The sequence below is a fragment of the Geotrypetes seraphini genome, chromosome 1 (genome assembly GCF_902459505.1).
Source record: "Geotrypetes seraphini chromosome 1, aGeoSer1.1, whole genome shotgun sequence".
In the NCBI taxonomy this organism is placed as follows: domain Eukaryota; kingdom Metazoa; phylum Chordata; class Amphibia; order Gymnophiona; family Dermophiidae; genus Geotrypetes; species Geotrypetes seraphini.
The window spans coordinates 2068925-2081139 of NC_047084.1; the positions used below are offsets into that span (position 1 = coordinate 2068925).

The 12215-nt window shown below is 44.4% G+C and overlaps 1 protein-coding gene across 5 annotated transcripts in view; it reads right to left on the bottom strand.

Moving 5' to 3' along the window:
- LOC117369202 overlaps positions 1 to 12215 on the bottom strand; it is a 126173-nt gene that overhangs the window by 12360 nt on the left and 101598 nt on the right. For 4 of the 5 annotated variants that reach the window (XM_033963426.1, XM_033963794.1, XM_033963517.1 and 1 more), the window contains one exon: positions 2867 to 3010. The exons of the other annotated variant lie outside the window; for it this stretch is intronic. In XM_033963426.1, coding sequence (XP_033819317.1) covers positions 2867 to 3010 — 144 coding nt within the window. The remainder of the gene's footprint in view (positions 1 to 2866; positions 3011 to 12215) is intronic. 5 annotated transcript variants of the gene reach the window in all.

Here is a 12215-nt window from a genome sequence, read left to right on the forward strand (position 1 = left end):
TTATGCTATTGAGTCCAACCATTTATAACTTATAATTCCAACACTATTCTTGCTGATGAAGACCCATGCACCGTGCAACTTCAAATCAGCAAAACGGTTCAGAAGACATTCGTAACCATGCGCAACTTAAGACAAGTCCGAAAATACTTCATCAAAGAACAATTCAAACTCATAGTACAAGCACTAATCCTAGGACTCCTAGACTACTGTAACATACTTTACCTGTCATGCCCCGCCAACATACTAAAACAATTACAAACAGTCCAAACTACAGCTCTAAGCCTAATATACTCGCTGAAAAAATATAACCACATTACCTCAGCTTTCCAAGACTCACACTGGCTCCCAGTACAAGCATGCATACCTCCTCCCCGGCCACTGTTATTTTAAATCTTCGGGCAGCTGCACCACAACGAGTTCAGCCTTCTGCCTGCCCTGGAAGTTTTCATTCAGCAGCGACTTGCTGTTCTCGCCTAGGCAGGCTGCTGCTGAATGAAGGGTTCCAGGGCAGGCCAAAGGCTGACCTAGTTGATGCTGAGGCTGCCTGAAGATTTAAAATAACAGCGATTGGGGAGGAGGTGTAGAAGAGTTGGGAGATGAAGAGAGATGTCGTGCTACTGGGTCCCGCTGGGGTGGAGGGGGGAAGGGAGAATATCATACGCTATACACCACGGGCTTGGGGTAGGGGGAGGACAGATGCTGCATGGGCTGGGGGAAGGCAAGGAAGGACAGATGTTGCATGGGCTGGGAGGGGGTTGGAAATTACAGATGCTGCACGGGCTGGGGGGTTGGAAAAGATAGATGCTGCATGGATGGGGTGCTGGGAAGAGATGCTACTAGTGGGGGAGGAAAGAGAAAAAGAGAATTGCTTGACATAGGTGCATGGAGTAGGAGGGAAAGAGATGGTATACATGGGGAAAGGAAGAAAGAGGGAGAATTGTTGGACATGATAGTGATGGAGAGGAGGGAAGGCGAAATGTTACACTGGGAGGGAGGAGAGATGACTCAAAGAAGGGAGAGATGTCAGATTCTGGAGAAGGATGATGTAAGGAGAGAGAGATGCCAAACTACAGGAAGGGAAGGAGGGGAGAGAGAGAGATTTCAGACTACAGGAAGGGAAGGAAGGAGGGAAGAGAAGGAGAAAGATGTTAGACATTGGGAAGAGGGAGGGAAGAAGAGAGCTGCCGTACCATGGGAGAGGAGAGAAATGCCAGATCATAGGAGGGGGAAGGGGGAAAAGAGATGTCAGACCATGAGAGAGGGAGGAGATGCTGCACAGCAATGGGTGTGGCAGGGAAGTTTCCAAGTTTATTTATAATTTAATATACTGACCATCTACGTGTATCTGACTGGTTTGCAATGCTAAAAGTATTAAAATAAATGTATAGGGGACAAGGATAATTTAAACAAAAATGAGGACAAAGACATTGACATAACTGGACATGAATGGAGCTAGGGGTGAGGAAAGTTGATAATTGGTACACGAATGGAGCTAGGGGTGAGGAAAGTTAATAATTGGTACACATGGATAAATGGGAAGGGGAGACATGGAAAAGTAGATTTTGAGAAGCAGAAAAATGGATGAAAGTTGAATGTTAAAATCAAATGCCAAAGATGGATGTAGTCAGACATACAGAAGGTATACATATACCAATAATATTGCAAAAAAGGTAGTGAAATACGTTTTTATGTAAAGAGATAACAGTACCGCTAGTTTCACTTAAATAGTTGTTCAAGAGATGCTATACATCTCTTGAACAACTATTTAAGTGAAACTAGGGGTAGTATTCTCTCTTTACACAAAGATGGATGTAGGGCAGAAAGTGACGAAGGAGAGAAAAACAGCAAATGGACAAGAAGGTCGTAAAAACACAGAACACATACAGAAGGAAGTGCAACCAGAGACTGGGAAAAGATGACAGAAAAATAAAATCACCAGACAACAAAGGTAGGGAATATGATTTTCAATTTAGTGATTGAAATGTGTCAGTTTTGAGAATTTATATCTGTCGTCTATATCTTGCACTGTTCAGGAAGAAATTAATTGCTTTCTATTTCTCTGGTGTTATAATGCATGTAGAGACTGGCATCTTAGGGTTTTGTTTGTTTATATTAGTTCTTTTACCTCCCCGTTTACAAAACTGTATTGCGGTTTATAGCACTGGTTGTGGCGGTAACAATTCCCACGCACAGTTTCTCTTTGGGAACTATTATATTGAGAGAGCGCCATGTCACAGAGTTAGTAATTATTAAATGTTGTTGAACAGCTTTTTTTTGAGGGGGGAGCAGTGGTTTTTCTTTTGATTGTTTTGGGAGATTTTCCTACTGTTTTGATTTTTTGGAGCTGTTGAAACCTATGATAGAAAGGGACTCCAGGTTGAAATAGATCATAAAAATCTTGCAGATCTGTCCTTGGAGCGTTGAGGTTTCAATTATTAATTGCTTTAAAATAGTGTTAGCTCTACTGTGTGCGTAGTATGACCCCCTCACAACAGATTTTTTAGCACAATTTTTTTTTATTCTGGAGTGATTAAATTTATGTTTATTGTGACAAGAATGAGCCTCATCACATGCCAGGATATTTTGGAGATGATCTTTAATCTCTCAGGTAGGGAATTCACCCCTCCTCTCTTTTACAAAACCGCATTAGGCTTTTTATTGCCAGCCACAGCAGTATTAGCTCCGACGCTCATAGAATTCCTATGAGTGTTGGAGCTAATACCGCAGCGGGCGGAGATAAAAAAGTCTAATGCGGCTTCATACAAGGGGGGTCAGTGTATCAAATGAATTCCTCCAACTACTTGACAGCATGCTGAAATAGAAACTGCATTTCTTATTTTTCAAACAAATAAAGTTAAATGATCACCTTCATGCTGTGGGTTCTTTGATGGTGTCAAAGTTTCAACAGCATCTTGTATTTGTTCAAAATTGTTTTTAAAAACAGTCAAAAAATTCCTCAGAGCAGCTTCTGAGGCTTCTGTTTTAAGCTCCATGTAAGAAGAAAGAACATCTGTAAATAAAGAAAAAAATCCCAAACAAATATAACCAAATATTCTGGAAGATAGATCTATGAATGTTAGCTGTAATACAATTACTCATACAATCAAAGAAAAATTCACGTTTTTCAGTGAACTGTATGTATACTCGTACATTTATATCTCTGTATATGGAATTGAAGGCTGACTAATATTAAGCATCAGATAAAAATCTATAATAATAAAATGCTAAGCGCACATGCGCACTCTTAACGCCATGTTGCCTGATCTGTAGTTCCGTGGCCGGCAAGAGTGCGCATGTGTGCTTACCACGCATCTCTCTGTCTCGCAGCGGGCTTGCCAGCTCCGGCCAGACAAAGTTCATTTTTTTGTTCAAAGCCTCCGCCGCAGCTTCTCTATCGTACCTCACCAGAGTCAGAGAAGACTTCCGACTCTGGCGGGGATCGAGAGAGGAGACGCAGTGTCGGCTTTGAACTAAAAAAATGAACTTTGTCTGGCCGGAGCTGCGAGACAGAGAAATGGCATCTGAATATTAACAGCGACTCAGCAACGGGGGAGGGGGGAAGAAACCTAAAGTAAGCCATGCTAGGGGTGGCTGCACATTTTTGTTTTTTGGTAGAACGGAATGATTTTCAACAGACAACGCCGCGTTGGAGGCTCCTCTCTCGAGCCGCACCTGCGTCGGAGAAGGCTTTCCGATGCAGGCAGGGATCTAGAGAGGAGCCCGCGAAGGCGGCTTTTAAAACAAAAATAAAACTTTCTCAAAGTAACTAAGGGAGCCGTTAGCCTAAGGGTAGTCTAAAACAAAGTTGCCAAAAATTCAGTCGTAGGAGTCAAGCTTACGTCTGACCGGTTCCCTTACTGCCCCCCCCATTCCCTTCCCGCGGTCCCGACTACAAACCTGCTGATTCCAGCAGCGTGTGCAGCACTCTACACACACTGCTTCGGGGCCTTCTACTGGCCTGATTTGCTCTGTCGCGTCTCTGATGATGTCATCAGGGATGTGCCAGAGTAAATCAGGGCAGCAGAAGGCCCCAAAACAGCGTGTGTACAGTGCTGCACACGCTGCTGGAATCGGCAGGTTTTGTCGGGACTGCGGGAAGGGAAGGGGGGGCAGTAAGGGAGCCAGCCAGACCGCGGGAAGAGAAAGGGAGGTAGGGGAAATGCTGCTGCTGTGGCTGCTGCACAGGGAAATGGAGGGGGAGGGAATACTGCTGTGGCTGCTGCACAGGGAAGTGGGGGGAGAGAAATGCTGTTGCATAGGAGGTAGGGAGAGAGACAGATAGATAGAAAGAAAGACAGATAGATAGAAAGAAAGACAGACAGCGGGAGGAAGGGAGACAGAAAGAAAAGAAGAAAGACACAGGGGCAGGGAGAGACACAGAAAGACAGACAGACAAAGGGGGCCAGGGAGAGAGACAGACAGAAAGAAAGGCAGTGGGAGGGTAAGAGAGAGACAGAAATAAAGACAGACAGACATATAATTCTAGCACCCGTTAATGTAACGGGCTAAAATACTAGTTTATATATACAAGTATAATGGAATGTGGTGTACTTAAAACTTAAATACAATTAAATTTCTAGTTATGATATTTTTTTCATTTGCTGTAAGACTTATATTTGAACACTTTTTTTATATTGTTGCTGTGTTGATATGAATATAGGTAAATAATATATTAAAATTTGATCTTCAATTCAATTTCACTGTGTGGTTTGTGATAACAGTATTATATTTAAAAAAAATACCCAAATGAGTTGCTAACCCACTCAGGAAAACTTATGTATTTCCTTAGTCATATGATAAAGAATGCATAATAATGATATATATTACAATAAACACTCCCTTCTTAAGAAACTAAGGCCTAGATTCACTAACAATAGCAACTCACTGTTGGTCGATTCTCTGGCTGATTTTCCAACAGTGATTGATTCACTATTAAGTTTGCATGCAAATGATTTGCACAGAGGCCAATCATAGACTTCCCTTAGACTCCTCCCTAAGGAAGTCCCTGATTGGCTCAGGCATCTCAGACCCCTCAGACCCCTGAGTCAATCAGGGCCTTAGGCCCCCTCCCCGTGCATCAGATGATGCATCGGAGTGTGGCCTAAGACCATCATTGCCGCATAGGAGGCCGAAGGAGCAGAAGGGACTGAACATACCTCCTGCTATCCAACTTTTCAAGGTACCGGGTAGTGGGAGGGAGCATCAGCTGGCAGGAGGGAGTAGTCATCCCTCCTGCCATTTGTTTTTGGGGGTGGGGTGAGAGGAAGGAGGGGCCAATGGCAGAAGGGAGTTGGTATCTCTCCTGCCTTATTTTTAAGTGCGGGTTGGTTGTTCGATGGGCCGGTGGGTGGGCAGGAGGGGGGGTGTTCAGCCCAGCCCGCAGGCATGCAGGGGATGAGGGGGGCCAATGGACCAGTCCATCCATCCTGCCATTTGTGGGTTTGGGGGGAGGGGTTTGACAGGTCTCTGCCTGTCCTTTTATTCATTTTTTTTATGGGGTAGATATTTTGCATGTGTAACACACGCAAAATATCTATGCCATGGAAAAAAAAATGAATAAAAAAAAAACAGGCAGGCCTGTCAAAATACCGGCAGACCTATCAGTAACACAGATACTGACAGATCTGCAGCAGTCAGGTTTTAGGATGGTAAAACCCAATTCAAAATAGCCAAGCAATTGTTAGTGAATCAATCGCTTGGCTATTTTGCATGGGGTTTTACTAATTTGCATGGGTTGGATCGGATAGATTGATCGGGCAGCAGTTTAGTAAATGTAATCAAAGAGGAAGGGGAGAGTAGTAGGGGAGGGGGCATGGAGAAGCAATAGGAGGGACCTAGAAGTAGGGGGTGCTATTTAGATATGAAGACAGTTAATTGTTAAAGAGGTGAGTCTTCAGGTTTTTTCTGAATGTAGTGTAGTTTGTTTCTTTCCTGATGGTTTCTGGTAGGTCATTCCAGGTTTTTACACCCAGATAAGTTAGCATAGAGTAGAAAATTTGTTTGTAGTGGAGGTATTTTGTGGATGGCAGGTTTAGTTGGATTCTGTTAAGGATTCTTTTTGATTTCGACGAAGCAGTAAAGAATAGTTGAATGAGAGGGGCTGCTGAGTTTCCATATAGAATCTGGTGTAGGATACATGACGATTTGAAAATTATCCGTGATGAAATTGGGAGCCAATGTAGTTGCCTGATGAAGGTTGTGAGGCTTAATCAGTGCCAATATTAGCACTCAACACCTCACAATTGGCTTTAATTGGAAGTTAGGCGTCTAACTTGAAAACCTCAATTCTATAAAAAGTAGGCACCTAGCCCAAAGCGCCTTTCTAGAGTAATAGGTGTGTCATTCTGGACAATATGGTATTCTCCCCATGCCCGCAAACTATGCAAAAGGTTTTCAATTCCACCTCTTCTCCAAAGGGCTCTGCTGCCCCCTTTAGTTTTTCCTTCTGATCTGCTCTGTATATTTCTTATTTTTGGTGTTTTTCCCTTTTTTTGCAGCTTTATGTGCCTGGAGATGAAGCAGACTTGGGGCTACAGCTGGCAGGTCAATCCCTTGGGAACCTGTTTGACCAGCCTGCAGAAAACTTAGTGGAGCTCGGAGTCCATATCCTTAGTTGCTTAGCTCGCCTACTGACTTGCCGGGGTTTGAGCGCAGGCTGTTAGGCATCCACAGTATGCTCAGCAGGGCTTTTTAGGGTGCTGGATGCAATTTTGCTTCCCTTCTTTCATGCGGTTATGTCTACCTTTGATCTGATTATCAGCCTGAAGATTTCAGTGTTTACAATGGCTGATTGAGGCAAGGTCTCTTCTTTCAGATTAAGCTATGAGTTAGAGCTGAGGCAAGCTGCAGCACCTTCAGAGCACAAGGCACAATAAGGCTGTTACAACCTATGGACAAAATTGGGAGGAGGGGAGGGTCCTAAAAAAAACTATTCTGGAGATTTCTGCCATATCCTATAGGGCTCCCCACCTCTAAAGTCCTGTTTTCAGAGGATTTTTTTAAACTTTTAGTTATGGAGTTAAGTTGTTTTTTGGCGCTAAAATGCTGCCACCGCAGCTATCTTGGATTTCTCCTGAGGGTTCTCTAAAGATAGCCAAAATAATGACTAGACTATATCCTATGGCACAGAATTATCAACAGATGTTTACCCAACCTAAGATGGATTCCTTAATTGCTCAGTTAACAAAGTGCACGTCCCCTCTCTACCAAGTGACAGAGGTGTGGTACAGAAGGATAAGCAGGACCCGTGGATGTGGTCCTAAAAGCCAGTTCAAAGCTTTGGCCTTGGGGATCAAAGCAGCTGCAGTAGCCTATTTTGTCCAATGCGCTTGGCATACCAAGATGCAAGGGCTCACCCTGGCGGAGAACAAGCCTTTGCCCCAGATTTTACTGGCAGGGGTGGATTATGTTAAGGTTGCCTTGAAAGCACATTCCTCAAGAAGCAGAGCCTCTTCATGGGCAGAAGCTCGGCGATTGCGCTCAGAGATATTTGTAGGGTAGTGATTTGGGTCCACAATCTATACATTCTCCAAGTTTTTACAGAGTAGGCATGGTAGCATGGGAGGACACTATATTTAGGTCCTCAGTATTACGAGCAGGCATACAGGTCCCGCCCTAGATTTCAGGGACTGCTTTTGTACATCCCTACTGTACAGAATGACACAACTATTGCACTAGAAAAAGAGATTAGGTTCTTATCTTGCTAACATATTTTCTAGTAGATAGGCGTGCCATTCTGGAACCCCACCTGTCAGTTATTTCTCCTCCTGACTACTGTCTTGATCAGAAGTTTGAGTCAAAACTGAGATTTTGATATCAGTCAGACCTCAAGGGTATGAAGAAAAATCTATTGCTATAATTCATTGGGGGTATGTTTGAGCACCATAAATGTTTCTGATTGGTATGGTTATTTTGATGTTTCAATTGTTCAATTAACATGTTATACTTTCAGAGAACAGATTTGTAGTTCAGGGAATTTTCCCATACCTCTCTCCTTATGTCTTCCTATCGCCTGCTTGGGTACAAATGGAAAAGGGCAGCAGAGCCCTTTGGAGAGGGAGGTGGAGTTGAAAACCTGAAGTGGATTCCTTCGCACAGGGAGAATACCCTACTGTCCAGAATGACACAACTATCTACTAGAAAAAATATTAGCAAGGTAAGAACCTAATCTCTTTACACTGCAGTGGGCGTGGTTAGGGGGTGAATCATGGGCATGTTTGCCAGTTAGGTGTCTTTGTGAAACAGATGCTGTTAGGTTCTGATATTGGCACCTAACTTTAGTCACAGAAAACCCTAGCGTAACTTGTGGATGCCTAATGTTAGGATGCTTAGCGCTACTTAAGCACGCTTAGGCGATGCTAAGCATAATTATAAATGGGTGTCTACATTTTGTAGAATCGGTACTGATTTCAACATCTAAACTTAGGCAGACTTTATAGAATCAGGGCCTAAACGTCTCTCTTTTATTTAGTGAAGCTTGGTCGGAATATCAACCAAGGTCACCCCTGACCCCGGAGGTAGTTTGGTCGGAATACCAACCAAGGTCACCCCTGACCCCGGAGGTAGTTTGATTGATCCTAGCCGGCTCTCAAGTGGCAGGAAGAGGCATTCAAGGAAAGACGAGTAGAGAGAATGGAGTGCAATCACCCTCAGGGCAACAACTAGAGGGTTTGAATCCTCCAGTTCTCCCTTTGAGACCTTTGCTAAAACCAGCAGTTGTGGATATGGAAGCGTTGAGGAGGGCATGAAAAGCCTCTATATAAGGTATGCACCCGCTTTATTAGCACTAATCAAAAGACTGTTGTTCACTTTAAGGAATGTGAAGAAAAAATTCAACACCAGTCTAATAGACTAGATAAAGTGGAGGGTTTGAGCTCAGATTTAAAAGTTTCTTCTAATTCACAATTAAAAGACAAAAATTTACTGATAAGGAAGATTGAAAATCTGGAGAACACAAATAGAAATTTGAATCTAAGACTGCTTAATTTTCCAGTTTCGAGAATGTTCTCTCCGAAGAAACTTTTTCACTCTTTTTTGACATCGGTCTTAAAGTATTCTGAGATCAATATGCCTCCACTACAGAAATGATATTACCTGAATCAATTAAAAGAAAAAAAAAGATAAACTAACTTCATATCCCGAGGACTTGGACCTTACTGGGATGTTAGAATCTTCTCAAACTGAAATTTCCTCAAGAGCCACTTTGTTGGTGAATTTTTGCAAAATAAAGAAGCGGTACTTCGTCTTTTCTATAGGACTGAGAATGTTGAATTTTATAAGATTGCCATTTTTCCTGATGTTTCAAGATGGACACAGTCGAGGCAGAAGAAATTTCTGACATATCGTCAATCAGTTTTAAGTTTGGGAGCTACCTTTCAGCTTCATTTTTCTTGTAAATGCTGCATTACCGTATTTTCACGCAAATAACGCGCACCCGTATAAAACGCGCACACGGGTATAGCGCGCAGAAATCACGATGATATGTACAAAAACTTTGGTATACCGCGGGTATACCGCGGGTATACCGCGCATGCTGCCCGACGCTCCTTTCGCCCGCCCTGACTTTCCGTGCGCTGTCCCGACTCTCCGTTCACCCCCCCTGACTTCCGTGCACTGTCCCCCCTTGAAGGTCTGTCCCCATCCTGAAAGCCTGATGCCCCCCCCCGACGTGCGATACATCCCTCCCCCCCGAAGGACCGCCGACTCCCCAACAATATCGGGCCAGGAGGGAGCCCAAATCCTCCTGGCCACGGCGACCCCCTAACCCCACCCCGCACTACATTACGGGCAGGAGGGATCCCAGGCCCTCCTGCCCTCGACGCAAACCCCCCTCCCCCCAACGACCGCCCCCCCCAAGAACCTCCGACCGCCCCCCCCCCAGCCGACCCGCGACCCCCCTGGCGACCCCCACGACCCCCCCACCCCCCTTCCCCGTACCTTTGGTAGTTGGCCGGACAGACGGGAGCCAAACCCGCCTGTCCGGCAGGCAGCCAACGAAGGAATGAGGCCGGATTGGCCCATCCATCCTAAAGCTCCGCCTACTGGTGGGGCCTAAGGCGCGTGGGCCAATCAGAATAGGCCCTGGAGCCTTAGGTCCCACCTGGGGGCGCGGCCTGAGGCACATGGGCCCAACCCCGACCATGTGCCTCAGGCCGCGCCCCCAGGTGGGACCTAAGGCTCCAGGGCCTATTCTGATTGGCCCACGCGCCTTAGGCCCCACCAGTAGGCGGAGCTTTAGGATGGATGGGCCAATCCGGCCTCATTCCTTCGTTGGCTGCCTGCCGGACAGGCGGGTTTGGCTCCCGTCTGTCCGGCCAACTACCAAAGGTACGGGGAAGGGGGGTGGGGGGGTCGTGGGGGTCGCCAGGGGGATCGCGGGTCGGCTGGGGGGCGGTCGGAGGTTCTTGGGGGGGGGGCGGTCGTTGGGGGGGAGGGGGGTTTGCGTCGAGGGCAGGAGGGCCTGGGATCCCTCCTGCCCGTAATTGTAGTGCGGGGTGGGGTTAGGGGGTCGCCGTGGCCAGGAGGGTTTGGGCTCCCTTCTGGCCCGATATTGTCGGGAAGTCGGCGGTCCTGCCGGGGGGGGGGGGATGTATCGGACGTCGGGGAGTCGACCGGGCAAGAGGGCTTGGGCTCCCTCTTGCTCCGATCGTGGATGCGGGTGCGGGTGGGATCGCGTGCGAGCGGTCGTTCGGGGTGGGGGTGCGAGCGGTCCTGCTGGGGGGGTGAATCGGGCGTCGGGCGGGGTGGGAACTATGTTTTAAAACTTTTGTATACCGCGCTCACGCATATAACGCGCGAGGGGTATGCGCGGTAGGTAAAAACGCGTATAACGCGCGCGTTATATGCGTGAAAATACGGTGCTTATCAGACAAATAGATATATATTTTTTATGAACTAGATCAATTGCAATATTTCCTGGAAGGCAAGACATCCATAAGGCCCTCGGAACCAATCATGACACCCGTTAATCAGGCTATTTGATTTACTAATCCAAAGATCTCTGTATTTTCCTTGATTTTATATTTATTAACTCAACTTTCCTTGACTGAGTGTGGTTTTCTCTCACAATGTGGACTATATTCATGGTATAATTAGTGAAGAATGGGATAGTTTTTCCTTTCTTTTTTCAAATTTTGTATTCTTTAATTGAGTATATTATTTTCCTTTGTCAAAGTGTTGTATTCTTTGATTGAAAATATAAATAAATAATAATAATAAAAAAGAAAAATAGTCTTCTTTTATAATCAATATATAGAGAAAAGCAATTTGTTTGTAATATGAAACTCACTGTAAACCTCAAATAGCAATCATTGGTGTTAATCCATTGATAAAATTCTTCTATGTGTAATACTTCCTCTCCATAAAAGAAAAACATCAGCTATATATCGCTTCCAAAAGCGTAATTCTTCTTCAAAAGGATGCTCTCTCAAAACATGTTCTTCAAAGTCTGCTACATAGAGTGATGCAATACTGGGGGCACCCACTGAAGTGCATTGAACTGTCAGAAACTCCTGTTCTTTTAATGTCAGATATTCCATATCAAAACCTAGTTGAATATAGAAATCTAATGTTTCCTTAATCTCTATAGTAGGTTTATCTAAAAGTTTCATAAAAAATTGTTGGTCTGATAATTGTCTATTGATTTCATTGACGTAATCAGCAGTATTCATAATTACCACCCACCACCTTTGCAGCTTTTATGATATTATCCTTATTACGTAAAGACTGTATCACTACTGCTTCTTCTCAGGATAAATTATGACAAAATTTTCTTTTCTTCTTTCCTTTTTTTTTTTAATAATCTTTATTTATTTTAAAACACTTTCAATATGCATTGATTAACTGTAGCATTTACTGGATCAGGTGGCCCTGGTGGAATTCATTTCAATATATTTTTAACTACTGAAGGATCAAATTGAACACCATCCTTTTGCTCAAAGAAATCTAAGATTTGTAATTTTCTACCAAGCGTAAACAAATCAGCTCTTATCTGAAAAAGGATCATATGGTGTTGGAACAAATTTCAATCCCTTTTGTAACATTTTAACTTCTGCTTCATTAAGTTGAATATTTGAGAGATTTATAATCAGGATTTTGACAGCCTTCGGTGTTGTTCCTGATGGTATTTTCCCCTGACTAGCCATCTCCCTCTGCCTCGACCTCTCCCTCTTCTCCTGAATTTGATCATTCTGGTCCCTTGTCTGTTTTTCCAACTC